The sequence below is a fragment of the Falco punctatus genome (genome assembly GCF_963210335.1).
Source record: "Falco punctatus genome assembly, chromosome: 19".
In the NCBI taxonomy this organism is placed as follows: Eukaryota; Metazoa; Chordata; class Aves; order Falconiformes; family Falconidae; genus Falco; species Falco punctatus.
Window position 1 is genome coordinate 6,452,778 of NC_137599.1, and position 25,553 is coordinate 6,478,330.

The 25,553-nt window shown below is 46.4% G+C and overlaps 2 protein-coding genes across 7 annotated transcripts in view; one reads left to right on the forward strand and one right to left on the reverse strand.

The window, feature by feature from the left end:
- Positions 1-6,221, forward strand: part of SPOP (speckle type BTB/POZ protein) — a 28,481-nt gene extending 22,260 nt beyond the window's left edge. For all 6 annotated transcript variants that reach the window (XM_080369766.1, XM_080369768.1, XM_080369765.1 and 3 more), the window contains 4 exons: positions 251-306; positions 766-888; positions 4,464-4,606; positions 4,990-6,221. In XM_080369766.1, coding sequence (XP_080225892.1) covers positions 251-306; positions 766-888; positions 4,464-4,606; positions 4,990-5,134 — 467 coding nt within the window. In that variant the 3' untranslated portion in view covers positions 5,135-6,221. The remainder of the gene's footprint in view (positions 1-250; positions 307-765; positions 889-4,463; positions 4,607-4,989) is intronic.
- On the reverse strand, positions 6,007-25,100 carry NXPH3 (neurexophilin 3). Its single transcript, XM_080369771.1, has 2 exons — positions 24,295-25,100; positions 6,007-23,099 (listed from the first exon to the last, which is right to left on the reverse strand). Exons 1-2 carry the CDS (start codon positions 24,349-24,351, stop codon positions 22,371-22,373), a joined length of 786 nt encoding a protein of 261 aa, XP_080225897.1. The 5' UTR covers positions 24,352-25,100; the 3' UTR covers positions 6,007-22,370.
- Between the last annotated feature and the right edge of the window lie 453 nt (positions 25,101-25,553).

Sequence of the window (25,553 nt, forward strand, 5' to 3'; positions counted from 1 at the left end):
ACCCATGTCCTTTCAACCAAGGCTGAAGAGTACGTAATAAATTCTCCCATACCCAGTTTGAAGCTACGTCAGCCACAATGTCACAACCTGTACTTCTTTACTAGTTGTACCCAATTTGCCCTGTCTGCTATAGGAGAATTTTTCCTGCATTAAGTATCTGGACAGGTGTTGTGTTGGCAGGCTACACTTAGCTCCTCCTGAAGAGTAAAAGAGCATCTCTAACTGTGTTTTATTTTCCTCGCTGCCGTAGCACGTTCCCCAGTTTTCAGCGCCATGTTTGAGCATGAGATGGAGGAGAGTAAAAAGGTAAGTTCCTGAAGGAAGAACAACTTCTCCAGCTAGGTGCATAGCTCTCTAGTCAACTCTTAGCATCACTGGTCAGATAACTTTCTTAGGTAGTCTTTGTGACTATTGTCACCTTTTAACTGTTTTTCTCACACTAGTTGCAGGTCTCTGCTTCAGCTGTCCTGAAGGGAGGAAGAAAGGGATCAAGGAGGCAATTGTTACCTTTGTTACTCTTGGGGAAGGAGACTGGGGTAGGATAGGGAGAAGTAGAGAATGTGAAATGCAACTTAGAATTCTTCCTACTCCGTCCACATCTTTTTCTTGGGGTTGTTTTTTTGTTGTTTTTTTTTTTTTTGCAAATAGTACACATTCTAAATAGTTTGTCTCTGTAGCAAATTTCTGAATATTGAAAGAACTTGGGTAGAAGGAAGCCTCTATCTTCTTGTCAGGATCTTAATTAGCTTCATTTTTCTGATACAGAATCGGGTTGAAATCAATGATGTGGAGCCCGAAGTTTTTAAGGAAATGATGTGCTTTATTTACACGGGGAAGGCACCAAATCTTGACAAAATGGCAGATGACTTGCTGGCAGCTGCTGACAAGGTACAGTTGGGATTTATGGGTGTTCAGAGAACCAGGACTGACATGCACCTTGCTTTACACAGTGTTCGTTGGAGATTGCTGCAGTAAGCTTTTCATGTGATCATTGTGGTTGGGCAATTTCTTTGAATTGGTTGTAACTTATAGGTAAATCTGGATGTGGTATAAGATACTTACAAGACAGGATATACATATAAGATAGCTATAGCTGTATAGATACATGTGTTAACATACAACAATCAGGAATTTCTGTCTCTACTGCTCATTTTTAAGCATTTTAAAATTTCAGAGAACATCAGAATAAGAGCTGGGGGTGAAAAGAAAATTTCAAGGTGGACCTGGCGATATTTTTTCAGTGTGATTATTACCAAATCTCAAAAGTAGTGTTCTGTCTTGGCAAACAGGGCCTGCTTCTCCTCCCGATCTGGCTGGTATCAGCAGCTTCAAGAGATGCTCTAAAGTGACGGATAGACAAGAGTGGCAAGGTCCTGTTGTTTATTTTCTTTTTGCAGTGGCAGTCCCTGCTGTTTATGGAGAGAAGGGGTTCACTGGAGGAAGCCCTGTTGCCTAACCCATCTGTGGCTTTGCAGGGTCCTTGCCAGGGAGGTGTCGGGGATGGTCTAACTGGAAGGCTGCTGGAAGTCTCCATGTAGCAGGCGCAGCGCTGTGGCCTTGCCAGCCAGCCAGCCTCTGCCTCCTTCCTTTTGCAGCACCAAGGACAGAAGAGAGTGCTCCGCTGGTTAGCGAGCCATATTAACCAGTGAAAATTCTTAATATATAACCAAAATTTTATTTCCTTTTTCTTTTTTCTCTTAAAAGTGAATTTAGTGCTGGTGAAAGATGCCAGTTTGACAGCACTGGAGACTAAAGTCCTGAATTTATCCATCGAACAGGTTCAGCACGGGTAGAAGCAGTGCAAGAGTCTCCACACTGCCCTGCCAATGTGCCTCAACTCTGACCTGGAGGGACCACCTCTAGGGGTGAGAGCGTAGTTCAGTCTCCATGCTTCTTCAGTCCTTGGATTCTCTTGTGGGTGCCAGTTAGGGTGGTGGATTTTAAGATGTGGATGCATGTAACCTTGTTCCACGCAACCACCACACGGCCATCAAATTCCCGGTCACTGGCGGACCTGGGCTTCATCAAAAATGCTGATTTTAGAGGTGAAATGCTCCATATGCCATTATTAGGCCACTGCAACTAGAATTAAAATGGGAAATAATGCAAGGAGATTCTTGGCCTGATTATAATCATTGCCACATATTGATTGAGAGCTCACATCCCATCTTTAACTGAGACAAGTGTAAGTAAGAAGCAGTACATTAAGGACAGAGTAGGCTTTAACTTTGAGTTTCCTGGCTTTTAATGTAGAGGTTTTTTTCCTTTTAAACTCATTGTGTGTCTCTTAAAAGCAGAAATAAAAAATCTTTCATGAAAGCACATAAAACATCTAATATTTACTCAAGAGACTGAAACGGCTTCTTCTGAGTTCCTCCTGTCTCTTGGGGAAAATATGTAATTAGACCAAAACCAAAACAAAGCACGTCTTCTCAACCCAGGAGATACTATTTCAGCCTCTTGGGTAAGTATGCTGTTAGGTTGGGTGTTTGGTTTTTTATTTTAAGTGTAATTAAGAAAGGGGGGAAGGGGAAATCTTGGTACCTGAGAGACCAGAATGGCTACTTTTGCCCAACTATGGAATTAGAAATGGAGCTATTTGTACAGTGAAAATCAAAATAAAAATTATACATCCGTGGAGGAGAATATTCAATTTACAAAAGGAGAAATTTAAAGCCTTGTTTGCTGCATTTCAAGCTACTGACAGACAATAATAACTAATGGATTGCCCCTCATTTGAAACTGTTTTATTTATTGATACAGATGAAGGAAGTGAATGATTTGCCTTCTCAGATGTTCTGGTGGGAGAAAACTGTCTTGGTTATGAGTGCTATGCCTCAATTGAAATAAGTATTATCACAACCTTAAGTGAAAATTTTTTTCAATAATCTGAAATTATTCATTCAAATTTAATCATAATGGGATGAAAATCTCAATCAGACTATAAAATCTATAGTAATAGTGCTTATCCTATGGCAAGTGCTCCCATCGTCATGCAAATGAGCTTGTTACCAGCTCTCTGTTCAGGTTGACAGAGCAGTGCTTACAAATCTAGTATCTTCCAAATGCAGCCTCACATACTCAGGAACTTGTACATCATGTCATCTCTTAAGTTGTCCAAAAAAGCCTTATAAACAGTATGAAAGATACTCTCAAATGCAGTTATCTGTCAGATTAAACAAACAAAAAAACCCAAAATACTTTATTTTTTAGAAATATCACTCAATTTGAAGTTGTAACATGAAGAAGACTTAACTCTGTTTAGTCTTTAGGACAGTTTATGTAGTGCTAGTATTACTACTCCTGTAAGAACTGCATTAGAATTGACTGCTTTCCTACTCCCTGTGAATTGTAATCATGGGATCTAGAATATTCAGAACTACTCATTTTGTCTCACCCAAAGAGCCGCAAACCCCATAATCGCATCACACGTACCAAGATTTTCAGAAGTACCTCAGTTCCCAGTGGTGATGTTCTAGAAGACTGAGCTTTGGGGCTTGGATTTCATTTCATTCACTGATAGTGAGTGGCTTACAGTTTCTGAGAATTGACCTTTTTGAAGTCTGCCTGAGACCACTGTGTTGCTTTTGAAAATCTTGCCGGTGTATCCATATTTCAATACTGTCTCAAGTGCTGCAGGAAGTAGAGTGTGAAATTTATGAGACAGCACTCTTCTTCTAAGCATACTGCAAATTTCTTAGAATTTCTCAAACCATTGACATGGCCCAACCCTGTGGATCTAAAAATGTTGAGGCAAATGTACAATTGAATGGTAGAAGCTCTTAGACTGAGAATGTGACATTAGAATAGAGCTTTTGCCAGGTCATTACAGACATACTGTGATGTTTCATTTCCAGCTGGATAGCCGCAAGAAATCGGGGGCATTTGTTTAACATTCTAGTATTAAACTAGTAGCATTTACTTGGGCAAGGTTGGTGTTAATGTACAGGTCATTAATGGCAAAGAAATTGAGTGAAAACTGCCTAAACATCGCTGGAACACCTATGGAGCATTCACTGTTAGGTCTTCCCACTGAACCCAGGTAATACTGTCATGTAGCAATAGAGTGAGAATAAAGATTTGGCTTCAGCATTCTGTGCCTTGAAGTAACTGAGGTAGTAAGTATTCCAGGTGACCTGAAATTCTCATTTCAAAGCATGAGCACAGCACCAGTAAACCTGTAACACAAGAAGGCCAGGATGAGAGTTATGGTGGGTATATTTCCTCTCCATTGCTTTCCTCAGGGTGGGTACATCATGATTCTCTTTTTTTTTTTTTTTTTTTTTCCCCTCCGCTTTTTTTGCTGTTTACTACTTTGAGTACAGTACAGATGCATAAAGCAAAGCAGTCTGTTCAGCATAATAGTTTGTTACTGAACAGTGAAGGAGCACAAGTAAGGCTTCACATCAGGCATGATTGGGTGTTTTCTTCTTTGTAACTGTACTTTGGCTTGTATTTTGCAGTATGCTCTAGAACGTCTGAAGGTGATGTGTGAGGATGCACTGTGCAGTAACCTGTCTGTGGAAAATGCAGCAGAGATCCTCATTCTAGCTGACCTACATAGTGCTGATCAACTAAAAACTCAAGCAGTGGACTTCATTAACTAGTGAGTTTACTTTTGTTCCAGGATGCAGCAAGTCTAGGGGAAGGCATTATTAGCAATAGGGTTCTCTGCCCTTTTTGTATTGATTTAAGATACTTCTGTGCTGAGTAGTCAGGGTAGGTGAGCATTGTGTTCCTGCTGTCCTCCACCAGGGATCACGTATGTCTTGAGCTTTTCATCCTTAAGATGAAGGACTGCCCAGCATACAGTTGTGCCAGCAGAGCCAAAGCTTGCTGTCTTTGCAGAAGATGCCTAACATACATCCAGGGTGGTCCTAAGACAGTACACTAAAAATGTTGTGCTTCTTGAGCATGTGGAAAGAATCTATTTAGTTAATGCTTTTTATCTCCAGTTGGTAACTTCAGATGTTCTTTCTTTATTTCTAGTCATGCTTCTGACGTCATGGAGACATCAGGCTGGAAGTCTATGGTAGTGTCGCATCCCCATTTGGTGGCTGAGGCATATCGCTCGTTGGCCTCTGCACAGTGTCCCTTTCTGGGACCTCCACGTAAACGACTGAAGCAATCCTAAAGTTCTGTCTGTCACACCACCCCATGTTTTTCTGGAAGCAGCATCAACTGTTGCTGCTGTAACCTTGACCACCAGGTAGACAGCGAAATCTGTGGAGCTTTTACTCTGTTGTTGGGGGGAAGAGACTGCTTCGTGACACCCAGACTTTTTAAAACAGCACCAAGTAACTTGGGGAGAGGGGGGAGGGTGGGCCTGGGGCTCTGGGGCTGTTCAACCTAATGAATCCCTGTCGCTGCATCGTCTGTGTGTTCCCTTCGACTTGGCTGAGTCAATTAAGTACAGGGTTCGGTTTAGGCACCAACCCAAGTCGGAACAACCCAGTAGTGGTACTGGGGAAGACAACATCTCTGCGTCTGGCAGCACAGAACAAATCGTCAGATGCCTGGAGCAAGAGGACATTTTAGTGTTGGAGGGTTAAAAAGAATTTCCAGTGAGGTTCTGGAGAGGAAGTACCTGATGGGAGCTCCAGTAGTATTTATGTCAAAAAAAGAGAATTTAAGTCCTTCCAGCTGAGCTAAAAACTGGACGTTTGTGTAACTCCTTATTGCCATCCAGCAACAAGAAGATCAGTTTCTCTGTTAGTAGCACTTGTATGTTAATTGAAAAGAAAAAAAAAAAAAAAGAAAAAAACCCCTACCTTTTATAACATGACAGGTTGAAGTGAAAGGGGACAGCGTAAGGTTGTGTGTTCTGGAGGGTGTGAATAGACTGAAGGCAGCCTTTGGCAAGTCTGTATTGGTTTTGAGAGGACTAGAAAATCCTTGATCTGGAGCGTGCTGTCTGACAAGAACAACGGTTACTGTTTTTAGATATTGTGGGAAATGTTTTTGGCATTTTTCCCTGCTTTATTTCCATCCTCCCCCTTTTTAAAAAAAAAAAAAAAGAGAAATTTTATTGTTCATGAACGCTGCGTTAAAAGTCCCTGTCCTGAGTTGCTAAATGACTCTTAACTGTTTGTACCTGACTTGCCGACTGTATAGGAGCCAGTCCTGTTCCTTTCTATTAGTCACTCTTCTTACAGGGAAGAAGTTTCAAAATAGCTGGTAACTTTTTTCTTTTTGAAAATATAAATAATTACTATTTTGTACTGTGTGGTATCTGTTGTCTTTTTTGTTGTTTCATCTTTAAGACTTGCCAGTTTAAAACTGGCTCCCAAAAGGTTCAGTTTCGGTCTCCTGCCATGTACTGGTAGTGACATGCTGTTTCTGGAACTCGGATGGGATTGATTAAGGAATGCTGCAAACATGATTGCGATGCACACCTGTGTTATTTCTCATAGCAGTTATTGCCAAAACGCAAGAGAGCATCGGCTTTAATAATAGCAGCGTGAAGCTGACCCGTGGTCGGTCCTTTTTTACCTGTACCTGTTTAGATGTCGGAGGGGAGAATAGCGTAATCGCCATCTGTTTTATGTAACGTTAAGGTGCGGTGCAGGATGTCTGGGCAGGATAGACACCATCCATTTATGTCATCATTAGCCCCAAATCTCCAGGGAGTTTAGATTGAAATACACAGCACCAGGGCATCAGCAAATTGATCTGACCTTAAGATGGTCAGGTAGGGCATGTAATGGATTATAGAGACTAACTCTGTTTTGTCTAGAAAATAGATTAGGTATCAGTTGTCTCTGATTGTTCATTCTGTTATCATACTTTTCTCTCACAGCTTCTTGTCCCTTGTGTGAAGGAGAATTCCATTTATATGCTCATGTGTTTAATCTGGCTGCTGTCTATTTTTATCCAATGGTGACTCATGAGCGGGTTCCTGCCCCTTTTTGTGTTCCTCCACTGAGGCTCTCATCATAAACGCACAACCGTCTGTATAGTAAAGCCTTCCTTTTACGTGGTTCACAAATTCCTATATTACATCTATTGCTTGAATGCCACTAATTCCTTTTATATTGGATTGAACGTGTGTTTCCTTTTAGGTAAGCAAAGCATTTAGTCATCATGAGATTCTCCCCACTACTCTGTCAGGACTCAAACCCAGCATTTCTAGCTTATAATTGCATGCAGACATGAAAAGTTCATTGCCAGGTAATTGCAGAAGTTGTCTGTGTGGCACAGAGATGTCTAATTATGCTGCAGTAATCACATTGTTTACTGAAATATTCAAGCCTGAATGAGACCTTTTATCCTTGTCATGTTAGAGTGACCAGCTGTTCAAGGAGTGGCGCTGGCTCAGCCCAGCCCTGGGCAGCAGACATGCCCAGGAGAAAGGAAACGGGTGTTCACATCACCTGTCCTTGGCCTTTTTTGGGGGGGAGTTATTTACAGGGAAGCAGTACAGAATTGGCAGCCACCTTCCCTGGAGGACAGGGAGATACCTGCAGGAAAATAATATGTTCTGGGATTTGTCTGTCCCAACACTTCCTGCAGAGCCAGGTGCAGTTGCAGAACACGCTGTCATGGAAGGTCTGAAATGAGATCTGCAAAGGAGGCGACTTGTTCAGATTGTTCAAGTTGCAGGTGAATTAATGATTTATTTGTCAACTTCACTTTTGTTGTTGTTGTTTGGTTTTTTTTATTGTAAATGATACAGCTGAAGCCATCTGGTTATAACAACATCAGAGCTAGAGCATACTGTTCATAAACCTCCCACTGACATCCTCCCCTCCCCAGATCTGAAACGTAATTCAAGTTAACTCACAATCTGTGGCATGTGTTGTTACTGCAGAGATGTCCATGCCAGTTGAACAGTTGGAGGTTTGAATTCCGCAAGGAGATGGCATATTTATCAAAACAATATTTCAGAGAGATGTTTTTACCAGGTTTTCTGAACTGCAATGTAGCTACCACTGGTCTAGCTTCAGAATTTAGGTTGGAACCTGGACTCAGGATTTTCATTCCGTCTCTTTCACCTCCTCAAGGGTGTTACGGAGACATTTCATCCCGATGTACAGGCTTTCATGTGCTTCCTTCTCCCTATTACCTCCTTGCTCCTGCTTCCTCTACTCGCTTTTGTGCTGACCTGCGAGGGTTGCAGCCTTCATCTGGGTGTGGGGAGGAGAGACGGGAATGAGAAGTATCTCAATGAATCTCCTGACCTCTTTAGCAGCGGTAGGATGTACATATGCCCTATGCCCAGAAGCAGTCAGCTCTCTCTGAGGATCCAAACACCAAATATTTTTTACTGGCCAAAAGATTTCTTTCTGGCTGCCCCTTGGGCTTTGTTATTACAGACTCAGAATCTGTTGAGGTATTTTTCTTATTGTGTGAGTTTTTCCAGATGAAAGGAAACAGCTTGTCTGCTTATAAGCAGAACAAACAGCAGAGTGGGGAGAGCTGCTGTGCTTTGAAACTCTCTCTGGCTTTGTTCTGGTTCACAGACTGCTGTTAAGGACACAATACCAGCTCTCCTTTTTTTTTTTTTTTTCTTTTTCCCCCCCACCCCCCCCCCCACCCCTTCCTTGAGGGAGCCAAAAATATTTTTTTTTATATAGATAGATAGATATACATATACTTCATTTCAGGTTTCTCAATTTCTGTGCAATTTATTTTGCAAAAGGCTCTGCTTAAAATAATTACCTTGTTCAGTTAGTTTGGGCCATGCAGTTTTTCCTTCGCTCATGACTGCCATTTAACTTGTGTTGCAGAATTACTTAACTCATTTATTTCTAAAGACTGTTTTTGGTTAATCTAATATGAAGACATTTAATTGTAGAGGGTGGTTGGTTTGGTTTTTTTCTGACCTGCTGCTCACTTGGATCTTTGGCTGCAATTCCAGACACATGCTGCAGCAAATTTTGCCTTGGCAATTCCAGCTTCTTGTGTGTGTTATAGTTAAAGTTAACTTTGAAATTGCTGCTGGTGGTGCTGGTTGGGTGAGCAGCAAGAGGGGCAGGAGAGTGCCAGCTTGAACTGCACGGGAAGGCAATGGGCAGAAGAAACTGGGAGACAGCCCAGGGAAAAAAAGAGGTGACAGCCCATGAAATAGTTGGGGAAATAAATTGCAGTGACCTAGAAGGCGTTTGGAAAATACGTATGATAAATAAGGCAGGAGCAGTTCAGTAGGAAGTGGCCTTTTAACCCAGCTGAAAGTTGTTGTGCAGAGCACAGGCAAGAAAATTCAGCTGTGTGTTGGGTTGGTTGGGTTTGGGTTTTGCATCTTGCCTCTACTTGATACATTAGATTTTTGTCTCTAAGACTGAATTATTAAAATCACTTGAGGAAATGTGTTAATTGATGGGGTAAATTGGGAAGGGATGGACAGAGAATTGCAATTATTCCATCAGATTATGAAAAACCACAGGCGTGAGAGGTACAAAATGTAGGGTTCCTCTTTGAATAATTGAAAAGCATCAATGGCCAAGAAAAAAAAAAAAGTAGTTAACAGAGATGGTGGATGGTAAACTGGATGGGAATTGGAACGCTTCCCCCAGCCCTCCAGAAGAGAAATGATGTCCTGCGTTGCTCTGGAGTACTTTTCTCTAATCCAAATGCAGGTATGTTACTTTAAGCACTGCCATCAGGAAACCGAGCTGGGATTGAAGAGAAAATTGTTGACTCTTGCCATTGAGGATGAGAACTCCTCAGATGTTTGTACCAAGCTGGTAATGAAGGTTTCTGAGCCTTGAAATAGCCAGAGGTTGAACATCTAGGAGTAATGGGATGAAAATGAACAAATTAAAACCATTTTCAAACTGTCGTTCCACTTCTTCTGTAAGGTTCCTGGCAGACACGGAGGTTATCCCTGAGCATTTTGAGTCATTTCAAACCTCCTAGAGAATGCACTTTGTCAAACGGGGATCTGGTTGTGACGCGGCAGGGAGGTGGGTGCTGGTCCTCGATATTTAATAGCATGGCATCCCAGAGAGTTCCCTCCTCACCTGGACGTCTGCAAACCTGCTCCTCACTGCCACGTCTAATGTGAGAGCTGGAGTGTGTTCTGTCTGCTTTTTTATCTTCACATGGTAAGATGAAGCAGCATGAGTGTCAGCTCTTAAGAATGATCCATCTCATTGCTGGGGTGGATTATTTTTTCCAGGTCATGCCTGTTTATTTCAATGTTACCGTAGGACTAAAGGTTTTGGATGCCCTTTTTTATTTTGTGTTGGGAGGAGAGTTTCCCGCTGTTGATTCCGATTGTTGCTGCATTGCAGTTTGTCTGTGCTTCCTTTCTTTCCCGCTAACTTTTTTCACTCCTCTAGGCAGGTGGCGTTGGCAAAATTATTGCTTATTATTGATTTTTGCCAAACAACAAAACACTCCACAAAAATAGCTAAACAGGATGTTGAGTTTTTCAGTCCGTGGCCAGGATACAGCTCGCAGCCAGCTCCAGTGGTTGTTGGAGGCTTGTCAGGGGTTTCACCCTCGTCACAAGGACAACTGGCCAGTGCTTTTTGTGGACCGCGATGAGAGTGCTGGCAGACTGGAAATTTTCTCTTTATATTGTCTATATTTGTGGATTTGGAGATTGGCTTGTATCCTGCATGCTGTACGGCAAGGAGACTGCAAAGTCGGGCAGGATAATTATCATGGCTTGCTGTCCTGGTGTGCTTAATTGAAATAACGGTGTTCTGTAATGGTGCGTTCATCCAGCAGCAGCCTCAAAGTTAGTCGGTCTTAAGACAGAATAGACTAAAATAGAACGCTTTCAGTTGGAAGTAACCCACAATGATCATCTAGTTCAGATGCCTATATACCTGTGCAGCTGAGATAATAGGAGTATTTCGTTGTGTGCTCGCTCCTACATATGTGGGTTGCCAGGAAATTGGTTCACGTGCTGTATGTGCCCTTGGTGATGGGCTCTGCTGAGGGACAGGCTTGTCCATCACTTGCCGTCACCGCTTGCGACTGTAAAACATTTAGATATAAATGAGCAGGAGATACTCTGATGGGTTGTAATAATTTCTCTCTCTAGAGCATATGAAATTAAAATGCCTTTTCTTTATTCTCCTCTGCCCAGTGTGATGTCAATGCTAAGTCAGATTCTCCTGAATTAAAAAAAAAAAGACACAATAAAGAATAAACCACCTTGCAGATTTGATTTCTGATGTGATGTGCCAGATGGTAAAACCTGAATTAGGTAGCAGGCATTACTTAGCTGGAGCCTGTAAACAAAATTGAACTCCAAAATACTCTTTAATGAGCTAGATTTATTTCTAGGTGCTGAAATCTCAAAAGGCAAGGGAAAAATAGAGACATTTCGCACACGGTATATGTTTAAATAAGCTTTTTCCTTCCTTTCAGCACCACAGCAATAACTCCATCCCATTCCAGGGCTGCTGGGACTTCTAAAATGCGTAATTCTGTGAGGTTATAATTATTCTGGGTGCTTTAGCATGGCATGGAGCTGGGCTGTAGGATGTAAGTGGTGGTTTTGTTATATTGATGAGTGGTTTGCTTTTTAAATCTTGCCTGTATATTCTCTGAGGGCGTGGTTCTTCAAAATTAAATCTAACAGATGCCTTTTACCTAATCCCCGTGAGCCAGTGCCGCTCTCCTTCAGCGCTTCTCTGCCGGCTGTGATGATACAGAGTGATTGATGGGTACAGGTAGATACTTGCAGTGTCAGTTCAGCAGCTGCTGATGGGCAGCGTCATGGGAATGAAACAGTGTGGATGTAAAAGCCGCAACTGTTGTGACTGGTGGTTCCATTTGTGTTTCCCCTCCTGCCCCCAGCACTGGCACCTTGTGCTGCTCAGCACCGTGCTCCTTGCCTGCAGTGCGTGGTGAGGAACTTCCCAGGGTTTTGATGTAAGCAGACTTTTCCTGTTGGTGAACAGTCACCGCATGCTTAAAATATGTGTTACTGCCTTCCCCTAATATTTTAAACCTCTGGCTATGGATTGGTGTTACATAAAACGTGTCTGGGTGTATGCTTCTGTAAAACGGTAATGTAAAGGGGGGAGAGAATGGGCTTTAGAAGTGGTGGGAGGAGAGCTTGATGTGTCAGAAAATAGGTAGGCTGTGTTTAAGTATAGATAACGCATACAATACTTTATTTTTCAGAGCTCTGTAGCTGTTTAAAAAAAAAACAACACAGAATACAACAAACGAGCCCAAAACTTCAGCATCTTACCAGAAATGCTTTTCTTTAATACACAGTGGCCTGTTAAAGACAGAGGTCTCAGAGCACAGTCAGTTTTGACGCTCACAGGTCCCACCGTTGGCATCATCTCTGCTGAAAGCTGTGCCTAGACAGGGTCTTCGTGTTTATTCCCCATTTGTTAGCATGTGAGATTTGGGGACGCTTGCATTGCTGCTCCCTCTGCTCATGCTGTTCTTGGCAGTGGATGGATGGCTAGAGAGCTGCCAAGAAAAAATGGGGCCAGTACCTTGTTTTCAAAGTTTATTAGATGTTGCAAGCATGCTGTAATGTCAAAACTTGTGGTCAAAGAGTTTTAAGCCATTTTAAGTGCTGCTTCCAGCTGTTTTCCAAGCTTCATTCCCAAAATAGAAGTTAAAAAATCATGAGAATGCCAAGCCCACCCTTTTTGTTCATAAAAACATAAATGGGAAGCTGTGTCTTCAGAGACCTGCTTATGCTCTTTTGGTGCTTTGGGGGTGAAATAGCCCTCTTCCAACTAGAGGAAGAGGGATGTTTTTCCAAAATTCATTCCATCCCTGGACACAAACAACCCTGTGTAATAGAAACAGACCTCAAAATGAGAAGTTTAGCTGTGGGGAGATTTCTTCCATCAGCACCTATTAACCACAAGTTTGTCCTTGTCTCAGATTAGCCATAGAGAAAGACTCAATAATAATCCAACTGATTTATTTCTGTAGGGCTTTTCTTAGAGAATAATTTTTAAAGGGACCAGAAGAAATAATCTGGCACACCCTAGTGTCCCAAGGCAAGACTATTTTTAAATCAGGTTCAGCCCTCTGCTGGCGTTTAACTAGCAGGTTTATAAGCTGTAAAGTAAAAATGCGTGGATCTTCTTCAGGTTGCTTGCTGTAGCTTGAGATGCCAGGAGGACATGGGTTCACATACAGGCTTCCTGTTTTCCAGCTGATTTACTTGTGTGTGTTGCCACTTCAGAGCTCGCTTTATTTTCAACACATAAGGGAAGAAATGATGCACAATTTCCAAAACTAGATAAAATTCCGACAGTTTTCGGAGTGAGGAAGAGGAGTAGTAGAAAGAAACCACTGAACAATGTTTACTGCTTATCATTGATAAATATATGATAGGATTGATGGCTGCCTAGAAAAACTTTCACTTGTGTCCATTTTTTTTAAGTCCTACTATAATAGGTAATTAAAGTATACTAATTGAATTAAGATCCCATCTGTCTGAGTTCAGCAAGCCAACAAGTCCCTTAATTAAGATATGTTTGCTATAACAGGCTGCAAACACAGAGCTGGCCACCAATGGTGTAAGCAAATATCTGTCTTCCCATGACAAAGTGCCAGAGCATCCAGTGGGCTGAGGAGAGCAAAATAAAATCTGCAAGGCAGGCAGCACTTGTTTGTGGCATGACAATAAATGTGAGAATAGTTAGTTACGCTTCCTCTGATAGCTGAGAAAAATGCCAATTTGAGCTGGGTGCAAACGTTTTTAGGCATTTTGAGGTAGACAGCAATAATAGTAACTAAAAGGCTCTGGGTTATTTCAGCATCCTGATCACCATCTCAGTGGGACGATGTCTAGTATTGGAGGCAAGAAGAGAGAACATAGTAGTTAAAATCAGTGTCTTCAGACTGCAATTTCAAAAGGTTTATAAAGCACCAGTGTATCCTCAAACCTACTGTGTCGATTTGCAGACACAGTAGGTTCCTGGGCTGCTCCACCATGGACTGTCTGCACCACTTTATTTAACCATCAGTCCCACATGCATGTATAGAGTCCACTGAGGAATCTCCTTTTAGATGCCTTATCTTTACTGGTTTTGTTGTTGGGATTGTAGTTTTCTGAACAAGACATAAAATTCAGGCACAGGGGCTCTTAAAACTAAGGGTTTCCTTCTAGTTTGGGCTTCTGTGTCCATAGCACTGGCCTCTGAGCAGGACCCTTCCCAGGAGATGGTTTCAGCCAAGGAACCTGCTGAAATTCTCTTTCAGTTTATAATTGTCTTTCTACATTTCCTCCCAGTAGTACCTTCAGCCTAATGCAACTGTGTTGGGATGCTTTAAAATCCTGGAGGGAAAATGTGCACATGAATGGAGGTGCCTCTGTGCACAGCTGGGGGACGAGCCAGTGTCAGCAGGGCAGGAGGGCAAGTACCCAGCGTGTGTGGCTCAGATAGAGACATGGCACAGCAGTGGGGAGAGGAGGCAGGTGACTGAAGGGTGACAGTGGTGACCAAGCCAGCTGCATCCCACCCGTGGCAACTTGTTCCTGAGGATTTGTCCTTTTCCCCCTGATCTGTTTTGGAGCCAGAAAACTGGATTTTCTGCTGCTTGTGAAGGAATTGTCCTTGATGGAGGGTTTGGGAGGTAGCGTGTGTTCGTGTTGAGCGCGTGGGGAACTTTCAGGAGGAGCATATGCTGTTGGGGATCACCCCATTGTCTTCCCAATGCACTGCAGGGGACCAGGGCAGGTGGGAGGCCATCGGTATTTCAGAAGGATTGGCAGAAGTGGGGGGGAGCAGGAGAGCTGCTGGTCCAGGATAAGTCCTACAGACATGTGCTGAAGATGCAGGTGTGCATCCTTGATGGCATAATGCTTTGAGTAGACCACAGAAGATATTTTTTTTTTCCCCCCTTATGGGAGAATTTCCCAATGAGGAGGTTAGATGAAAGCAGACGCTTCGTGATGCAGTTTGAAAGCAGAGAGACATCTGCCACAGATCAGAAAAGCCTGGCAGGTGGAAAACTCACCAGCCCTCCCTTCTTCCTGCCTTTATCCTGTACGAGGCGCATCTCTGTTCCCCGTGTGTCGCAGCCACTATGCTGACACGGGCTCTGTGCCACTCGGCAAAGAGCAGCAGCACCAGAAACCAGAGCTCTGCTGTCCCAGAGCGTGGTGGTGGGGCAACACACCGACCTCCCCTCCCTCAGTCCTGGCTGGTTTGTACCTTCCCCCTAAAATACCACACAAAACTACAGGAGCCAGGAGGATTCTGCAGCTTGAGAGAACATGAGTAAAAACTGAATTATTTAGCATATTTTTTAGTGCAAGCAGGTGTGGGGTTTGAAGCGGTTTGAGTTGGGAATTCTCTGCAGAGGAGTTAGGGTCTGGTGGGATTTGAGAGGGCTGGACAAGTTTTCCATTCCTGTCCTCCTCTGGCTGCCTCTTGACAGCCTTCCCTTTTTTTTTTTTTTTTTTTAAGATCTGAATTCTTATTCTCTTTCCTGTGCTTTCCATCCCCTGTAACTTCCCCCTCACCCTTTATTTTGCTGCTTCACCTGCTGAGTCGCTTGTGGATGCTGCTGTAAAGATCTATTGAGCGCTGACAGCGTGCTTGACGCTGCATACCGGTGTGCAGGGCGATGTGGCCCCTTGTCCCCGGGGACCTGGCCATCTCCTGCAGACACTGCCGGTGCATTCAGCCCCTTGCGAGCAGCCAGGTGCCAGTTCAGCTGGAAATGGCTTTAAGGAGGTGAGGGCTGGCTTTGGAGGGGATTTCATTAGGGGCTGGGGAAGGGGGGGGTGTTGCTTTGTGCCTGTGTGAGTTTTGGTGTGTTTATTTATTTTATTTTATCATTTTTAGAAGGCGGGGGGGGGTTGCAAAGGTGTGCAAGCACTGAAGCAGCGTGCCCTTCATACTAAAGGGTGAGGGCAGGGATGGTCACACAGAGGTATCTCAGGCAGCTCCACTGTGAAGCCCATCCAAGTGGATTTGCATCAACGTTCCCCTAAAATCTCTTCCCCTCTCACCTGCTTTGTTCAGGCATTTGGGACTGTCTGTCTCTGAGCATCAGACAGACGCTGTTCTCCATGATCTGCTCAACTCCATCTTGCCCAGGTTTTTCCTGCAGCCTTTGGTGGTGGTTAGTCCCCGCCGCCACTCATAGGGAGGGCTCCCATGTGCAGCAGCTCAGGGGCTGTGACACCAACTGGCCCGACATTGCCTGTCCCTGGGGAACAGGGAAGGGCACTTTGAGCAACAAGCTAATTCAGTGCTGCCTCTGTGCACACACGGAGCCAAGAGCTGTGATTGCAGCCACACTCGCACCCTAATGCTCGTGGATAATTTTGTGCAGCCCAAGTAAGCCTGAATTACCCATACAGCACTTAAATGGGAATCGTCCTATTTTTTAAAAAAATTGCTATTATATTCAACGCTTCTTTCTCTGTTTGCAATGTAACAAGACACAAGAGGAAACTCTCACCACTATCTCGATGGTAACAGCTATCCTCCAGCATGGCAAACAGCAAAGCATGCCATGAGCGGGTCACCCTGGGGGGCTGGAGGAGAAGGGGTTACTGCATCACACCTCCCTCCTACTCTTGGGGCAGAAGCCTTTAGGAAACAAGACATTTGGGTAGCAGATGGATGCTCTGGTAGGTCTGGAAACCTCTCAGGCAAAAGTAGATCCTTCCTTCCCACCAGGAGGTTCAGGCCTGATTCTGCACAACAGTGTGTATGAGCTGAGCTCCCCTAAGGGAACAGATTGCCCTATTCCTCCGGCACTTGGCTGGATGCCGTCCTGCCACCAGCACACTGAGCAGCAAAGCAGACCCGTTGCTTAATCCTCGAGCCCATCCCTCCAAGCAAAGGGGTCTTTGATGCTCCCAGGTAGGTGAGGGTTTTGGGGGGATGCCAAGGGTGCTGTTCTTGCCCACCCACTCAGCATGGCTCCCTCTCGGGCAGGAAGAAGCCACTGATGGGCGAGCAGTTGCTGTGATGTGACATTACACGTTACATTGCAGCTTTCTCTGGGAGAGCAGTGCACTCTGCCATTAATTGGAGGGAAAACAATCAGAGACCTGCTGCTTTTGGAGTTCGTTGAAAGCGCAGGAAGATGGGGAAATGTTGGTGTTTATGAAACAGCAGCTGGTGCTGAGCTCTGGCAGGGGAGTGGGAGGAGGAGGGAAGCGGTTGTATTTGGGTTCTGGATCTAATTGGCAAAACTGTAATAATTCTTAGATCAAATACACGATGCATTCAGCCCACTTGCATTTTTAGTCTACTGCGTGTAATAACAAGTCATAACACTGGGGATTTCATGAATAATCATTTCTGCTTGCCTCCCCTTTCAGTGGAGGATTTCCAGAGTGCTTCATGATCATGCAGTCTCACTCCATGCCCAGAAGGCAAATGAATATTATCTTTATAAAGAGAGATAAGGCAGACTAGACAAAGGCCTGGAATAACTTGGTTAAGTTTATCAGAAAAGCTAATAGCATGACCAGGATTTATGCCCAGGAATTAAGATGCTCAAACCGCTTGGAGAAGGAGATGTCTGTCCTCGGCACAGCTTGCGTTGGCACTGCAAAATGCGATCTGCAAAAAGGAGAAACTCTTCCCTTAGCAAAGGAAAGATGACACAGACTGCTGGTGAAGAGACTTCGAGAGGACTTGAAAGGTGCATCGGCTCCCTAGGGAGGGGGGGCTGGAGCAGCATCCTCGCTGCCCTGGCTCTGCCACTGGGCCCATCCTGAGGAGCCGGGCAAGCGCTGTGCTCTGTGGTCAGCGTGGTGCTGGCCTGGCACCAGCCATAACAAAATCGGGCCCCAAGTTGCTTTTATGCACCCAGAAGAGCAGGAGAACCAGCAACGTTAATGCATCCAGGAGCCACCTATGGCTGTTGAAATAGGGGATTACAAGCATAAAAGCTTGGCTGACTCACTAGACCTCATTAAAATCTAATAATCTCTGTAAAGATGCCGTGTTGCCCACACGCGGCAGCCCTAGCCCGTCTGAACTAAAGTTCAGCAGAGCTCTGTTAGCCATTTGATAGTTTGGGCATGAAACCGTAAAATGTGTACGTTTGTGCTGTGAAAGCACTTAGGTCTCGGGGTGTCCTCCACAATGCTCAACCTCAGCAGTTTGGTTTGGGAGCAAAAGGGTCAGGTTTGTCCCAGGAAGGGATGTTCCAGAAGCTGCGACGTCACCAGCAACACGGGGAGCTGTGCTGGAGACTTGGGGGATTGCAAAAACCAGGAACAACAAAAGTGTAAATGCTTTGAGCTTCCCCTGCCCTCCAAGCAACATGTCATACACTCACCTGGCTGCAGGAGCTCCAGTATTACCAACCTGGAAGCTTCATAAAAGAAAACCTGAGATGGACTGTAAAATGAGCTAGATGTACAAATCATGAAATTTAACACAAATCGAGGTTAATATTTGCGTTTTGACATCTAAGCCTCCAGAAATCCCATTTTCTTGGGGTTTTCTGTGATTAAGCCAGCTGTTTGTTTTTCTGGAAGCTGAAGTTCTTGATTAACCAAGCGACTGCACTAGCCACTAGTCTGGGAACTCCTCCAAATATGCCAAATTCTGGTGAAAACCTCAATAGTTGGCATCTCCCCAATGTTGATGCCTTTAAAGAAGTTCTCACGTCAAGTAGGGCTTTTGTGACAAAAACATTCTGTTGCTCGTTAGTTTGTCCACAGGCTTTTAATGAGCAAACTTCCTTCTTGTTTGAGATCTTGGCATCCGGCTGGAACCTGCTAAAAATGTTTATGTTTGGAAAATACCTGACTGACCCAGAGTTGAGGAAAATTAATGCCTTGAAGTTATTGTAGTGGTGAGAAGGAGCCGGTTGTGCTATCATTGCATTAAATCATACCTTCCTGTGAGATCTGTCCTTTCCGAAATCCTGGAGTAATGCATTAGCACGTTTTGGAGGTGATAGCTGGCTGGGAGCATCTTACTTGAATCTGAGGCTATGGGTGGTTTTTTTGGATATGGTAAATAGGAAATGATAGAAAGACAAGGTCTGATTGACTGGAAGATTACAAACCAAGAAGAAGTCCTGGTAACCTACAGAGAGATGGATTTATTTTAGGTCGATTAGTCCTAATTATTTTTTATGATATAGGGCAAAATTAATAAAGGAACACTTGGAATGCACAAAGTTGAGAAAATTATCTTAATGGGAGAATTATTCAAATGTTAAACAGCATTTTAAGGAATCATAGAATCATTTAGGTTAGGAAAGACCTTTAAGATCATCAGGTCCAACGACAAACCTAATGCTGCCAAGATGACCACTAAACCAGACGTCTCATCACTTCAGTCCTTAAAACTGGAGGAGGCAGAAGCAATGGGAGCCACTGCCCTGGAATGGAGAGCCCGGTCAGGGCTGGGGGGGTGTTGGGGTGTTGTGTTCCTGCAGTGAGTCCATGGGCTCCTGATTTTTTTTTTTTTTTTTTTCTGATTCATCTAATCCCAGTGCTGGGGAGCCCAGATGGACTGGTCCTCACCAGCTCTGACTGCAATTAATGGCTGGGGGCTGCTGATTGACTCTGGTGGGAGGGTGGAGCAGGCTGTTCTGGGAAGCCGGTTTCTAAATGTGCAGAAGCACAGGTTAGCTTGGCTGGGAGACTCATGAAATTTAAATTAGGAGGATTTTGTGGGGAAGAGTAAAAAGTATTAACAAACTAAAGAGAGCTAATTACTGGAGATGGAGAACATTCACTGTGTAGTTGTAGATGACAGCAATAAGTAGGTCCCATCAGGGCTTTTCCTGCTTTGGAGACAAAGGAATCGGCTGTCCACTGAGTTATCAAAGATGATAAGGGCCTGCATTTTATAAATGGAGATAGGCTTTAATTGCAAAAATGCCTGTGAATACTTCTGTGGCACTTTGCTGAACCCTGGTGCCATGGAGGATTTTTGAAGTCTCCTTTCCACAGTCATTACATGCTGCTTCATTTGTAATGAAATTTGCAACTCATGGAACTTCATTTGGATAAATTACACACACACACACACACACACCCCCTGCCCTTCCCCCCCAGTCTCTTTTATGTCCATCTACTAATGGGGAAAGAAATTAAACCTTGGTTCCTTGTGTAACCCTGCAGCAGAGGCAGTTGCAGAGCTTTGAGAAGCAGAAAAAACTCCGTGGCCAACCTCCGCCGTGCCACACAGCCTGAGCAACACCCCACAAAGCAAATAATCGTAAGCTATAAGTGAGTGCATTCAGGTACACCTTGACTTGGTCTGTAATGAGGGAAATTTTACCAAGCGAGTTGGTGCAAAGGGTCTCCTTTCCATCTCATTGTAGCAAGGGGTGAGTGGGGATCTAAGGGCAGGTGGATTTAGGGTGTGGTTTTTTTTTTTTTTCTCTTGGGTAGTTTGCCCTTCAGCTCAGCGAAATCCTTCTTTTCTGAGCATGGGTTGTGACTCTGCTAGCAGGAATCCTCTTCTCCCAAGCCCGAATAATGGCCTGTCCTGGTCTCCTAGTAACTGCAGCTGCCACATCACTTTTGACAATGGTGCATCCTTTGTAGCCTGGTTCTCTGCTCCCGCTGTCTGCTCTGTTTCTTCAAATGGCAATTGTCTGAAATTTCTCCAAATGAGCAACTTTTGTGTGTGTGGTGGTGATGTTTGTTTAGCCTGTTCTGACAGAAAAGGGTTTAACCTGTCTTTTTGTGTTCCTTCCTTAAAGCAACTGTGAACCCTTGGGGAACATACTTTTGTGAGATAGCTCATGGTAGGGTGTTTTTTTTCCCCCCACCCCAATACTGAATATTGCTCCTGTTATTTTCTGAAACCGAGCTCTCAAAGCATTTTAAACTTTCTGTTCTCATTGATTATTGCACTAAAAGGCTTTCTTTCCTCAATGTATTTTGGAACCAGCCTCTGCCTAGATGTAAAAGTGCATATAATGAAACTTTGCCAGCAGCCAGCAAACCTCTCTCAAAGCTGTAGAGAAGGAATTTGACTTGTGAAGGCTTGAAGCATAAAACCTGCTCTAGTGATAATAGCTGCCTCGTAACTCTGCTAGGGTGTAGTGGGATTTTTGGAGCTGGCCTGGTGCTCTGGATATGGGGAGTTTGGGGGGGAAAGGAAGCGGGGGGGGGGGGGGGGGGGGGGGCACCTGCTTTTTTTGGCCTTCTTTGTAGGAGGGACTGTATCCACATATGTGGGAACCTGAGTTTGGATGTATGGGGAAGGGAAGGCAGTTGGGAATACCCATCAGTGGTGCAGAATGAGCCCGTGCATGAGCAATAGTAACGAGGTGTCTGGGTGAAAGCCCAGCTGGACGCAGCGCCAGAAGGGGTGAAGATGGGGTGAGTTCAGCTGCATCTGAACGGAGCTGAATTTGGGTGTGGGTCATCGCAACGCCCCGTGCCTCATTCCCCACCCCACCAGTGTATTTTCCTTCTCCCCCGAGAAGACTGAGATTGCTCTCAGTAAAAACACTTGACCTGCCTCGGTGCCACTGTGAAAACTTTATTCTCTCTCTCAAGGACACTGTTGTTGTGGTTTTTGGGTTTTTTTCCCTTCAAAGTAAATTAAATGCTACAGTCAGAGCTCCACTTCACACACACATACGCAGGTGGGTGCACACCTTTGCACCAAAGAACGGCAATGCTTGGAGCTGAATGTGGCTGGGCGAGGGTGGGAGCAGGTGCTGGGGAGCCAGCAGTGATACAGAGCATGGATGAGAAGAAGGGGAAACGCATGAATCACAGCGTGTCAGGGGAAACACATGAATCATATATTGTGTCAGCAGATTTGACAGATTCCACCAGGATTTCTCTACCTGTGGATCCACAGTTTCAAGTCCCTGCAACCTCCCTGTGCCGTGGTGCCTGGTGTGAGCCGTGGTGGGGTGACACCCTGGGAGGGTCCCTCCTGCCCACCCTGGCTCCCCATTTCCATCCCGGCAGCCCTTTGCACCCCAGCATAGGAAAACTCAGCTCCAGCTCCTGCCACTGCAGAACTCAGACGTGGGGGAGATGATGTGGCTGCCCATCTTGCAGCTATGGAGGGCATCAGGTGCCTTTCTCCTCCCCAAGGTCTTCCCTGGCTCCAGGCTGTGTAAGCCTGCTTGTGGAGCCCTCTTTGCCTGGTCACCAACCTTTTATAGGACCATGTGGCCTAGGTCCAGGCAAATCCATTATTGCATTGAGAAACACAAGTCCTGATTGTGGGTTTATGTCCTATTTTCTGTATCCTAAATTCAGACTCTGCCTTCACATACCAGTCTCTAAAGACCACAGATCCAGGCCAGGTTTAGCAATGCTGGTACCCCATAGCCTAAGATTCCTCTTCTTGACATTGGAGCTTTTGGGGAAAATGGAAAATCCTCCTCTTCCTTCCTTGCTTCTGGTTTCTAGGGACTGCTGCGCTCCTGCCCCGACTTACAAAACTGTCCCTGTCCCTCCCCCCCACCCCCCCTTGCCCCCACTCATCACCGGGGCATCCTGCCATGGGCAGAGCACATCATCCTGACGGGTAGTAGGGTACGTCACTATGATAGTTGTAGTCGGGACACACTTTCTGCACCAGCCTGTAGTCTATGCTGTAGAAGGTGATGTAGATGCAGATGACTTTGAAGGGCTTTGAGCAGACCCAGGAGACATGACTTTGGGTGTGCTCATGGTAGCAGGTCTTAGATGGGTCATAAGTGCAGAGTGTGGTCTTCTTGGCACGATCCACTTTCTCGTACTCCACGCGGCAGTTGAAGATTTTGGATTCTTTGGCCTCTATGAAGATCTGTTGCTCCAGGTCAAACTCGACTGCCTTGGTGGGAGGGACGAGGCTGACGGAGATGTTCCCTTGCCCGGTAGAGTTGTGTCGGAAGAAGACGTTGACTGTGCCATTGCCGTGATCAACCACCTTTCCAGTGATCAAGAGGTTCAACTTCACTGTCTTGATATTAGAATAGAAATCTCCCCAGCCAAAAATTTTTTTAAGCTTGCCTGAGGCTGGCCCCAAGTCCCTCTGTCCTCTGGGGTGTGGTGCATGGTTCCGCTCAGACAAGTTATCCAGGATATCCCATAATTCTCGTGAACTGCTCACCAGCTCCAGGAGGGTCATGTTCTGCAGTAAGGTTGGAGTTAACAGGGATTTTGAAGAGAGCAGCCCTCTCGCCTTCTGCACTTGAGCGCTCTCCTGGGTGTTGGATTCATGTTGCTCTGCACCTTTCCCTGGTTCTTGGCCACGGATCACCTGGACATAGCAATGGTGGAGAGTGAGAGATGGGTGATGGGTGCCTGCAACCCTTGCCCAGGTTTGTTCTTCAGGGTCACCCCGCTCCTCCAGACATGACCTAGACATCTTCTTTCCTGTCCTTGCATTCCTTGTTTCCCCATTCTCTTGCCTTTACCTCTCTCTGTAGCCCAGATTTCCCTTCTGGCAGCAATTTTGCCCTGCTTTCATTCTCTCGTGGTTGCTGGGGGAATAGGTGAAAGGAGCCGGCACGGGGGCGTTTTGCCCATTGCTGGTGCAGCCTGGCATTGGCACCTCTCTCATGGTAGGGCACTTGCGCCTGGGGGATCTCTGCGGATGCTGAGGAGAGGGTGCTACGGGGGAGGATGCATGGCTGCGACCAGGGTGCCCACCTTGTGGCCTTTGCACCGACTTCACTGCTGACAGCATGTCTCATGGACCCTTCTTCTGACCTCCAAACTGCCATGGTCTGGGGAGACACGGTGCTGGGAGCAGTGGGGCCAGCATGAGGGACAGCTAAAGCGCAGAGGTGAGTTCTCACCCCAGGCAGACGCCCTTTGCCTCCAACAGTCATGCACAGGCTCCTCTGCAAACTCTGCTCCTGCCAGCACCGGGGCTCTGTCCGCAACCAGCCCTGGACCCCAACATAAACACACACAGAGTCTGGGGGGCTGCTGGGGCGGGGGCTGCCTTGCTGCCAGGCTGTGGATGCAGTGGGCTGGGAGGGTGCCCGGGCAGGAGGTGGATGCTGCAGCCCCCTTGCCCCCCGGTGCCGGGCTGTGGAGCAAACCTCCCGGTGCCGCCTGGGGTGCGCGGGGCCGCCCGGCAGAGCAGGAGATGGGGAAGCCGAGTTCCAGGCCGGCCTGCGGGGCTCTGCCCCAGGCCAGGGGTGCAAGCAGCTGCCCCCAGCAGCGGTACTGCTGTGCGGGGGACGGGATGGGGATGGGGACGGGGACAACACACAGTACAGATTTTTAGAGCGATCAGGAAGTACCCTTACCTGCAAGCCCACCCTGCCCACTGCATGCCCACTACCTGCTGCAAAATAACAGAAGTTTTGGGATGCTTGTTTTTTTTCAGGGGATGGGGTGGGGGGGTGGGGAGGTGAAAAAATTGATTTGGGAAACGTTACTGCCTGTCACCCCCCACCCCATCCCCTGCAGCCCCCCACCCCTTCCCCTTCCCCAGCGCTCACCAGCAGAGAGATGCTCCCCTGGATGAAGAGGACGATGCAGCTCTGAGGGAGATGCATTTTCCAGACGGTGCCGCCCGCCTTCACCGGATCTCAAATTTAGAGAGGGTTTGGGTGGGTTTTAATTTTTTTTCGTCTCTTCTTTCCCTCCCTTTTAAGCGAGGGACGTCAGCGTGGGGAAGGGGGTGTCCCCCTTTATCAGCCGGTTCCTAGGGCCCCCCCCGGCCCATGGTGGCTCCGGCAGCTCCCACCCCGCTCTGCCGGACCGGGAGGCGGCTTCACCTGCTGCCTGCTCCGCTGCCTGCTCTGCTGCCTGCTCCTCGCTGCCTTGTTGGAGACTCAGAGAAACTCCGCTCCATCCCCTCCTCGCTCCCTCCCCTGCCAGGTGCTGGGAGCAGAGCGGCACCTCTGAGCGTAACCCTTTGCTGCCTGCAACCCAGGCAAGGCAACCCGGCGGCTGGGGGGTTTCCCCCGGGATGTTGGGGGTCCCCAGGGGATGATGGGGTTCCCTAGGGGCTGATGGGGGTCCCCGGGGCCGGCTGGGGTCCCTGGGGAGGATGGGGGTCCCCAGGGCTCAGGGAGCTCCGGCAGGGTGTGTGTATTCCCTGGAGGGCTGGGGAGCCGTTCTGCAAAAGGCTCCTCATCGCTCCGCAGAGGGGAGCATCCCAGGCTGCTGGTGGTGAACTGGCAGGAGGGGAGAGAACTGGGGTGGGGGAACAACTTGGGGGACCCACGGGGGGTCATTGGCTTTGCCCTTAGAGACTGTCTTTATCTCGCACCAGGGGAACAGCCAGGACTGTGGCATCACCCCTTGCAGTCCAGCCCTCCGAGAAAGGAAGAAGGCTTCTTCTCCTCCGAGTCCCCGCTGGGAGACTGCAGGACCCAGCTGCGGGCATGGCCAAGTCGGGCACCGCCGGGGGCAGAGTGGCTGTGCCCTTTGGGAGGTGATGGACAAGGCCAGGGGGGTCTCCCGAGGGAAACTCTTGGGGCCTGGGTCTGTTGGGGAGGTTTCATTTTTGTTCCTCTAATACTGGCTGCTGCAGCGATGCTTCCTCCCCCATTGCACGGCCACGTGGCTGTGCAGTCTTCTTTCCCTCCCCACCCTTAAAATTATTTAAAATAGAACTGTAATATTTCCAGGGTCTTTTGATTTTGGGGGATGGGGGGGTGGCCCCTTCGACCCACCTGCAAAGGATGTGAAGCTTTTTCCTCCTCCCTGGAGAGTCCTACATCTCCTTAGCAAAAGGCACAGACTGGGTAGG

Excerpts from the sequence above, each read along its gene's own strand:
- NXPH3 (XM_080369771.1), bottom strand. The coding sequence starts at position 24,351 with ATGCATCTCCCTCAGAGCTGCATCGTCCTCTTCATCCAGGGGAGCATC. Across the intron at positions 23,100-24,294 it reads AGGGGAGCATCTCTCTGCTG|GTGATCCGTGGCCAAGAACC; the intron begins GTGAGCGCTGGG and ends TGCTATGTCCAG.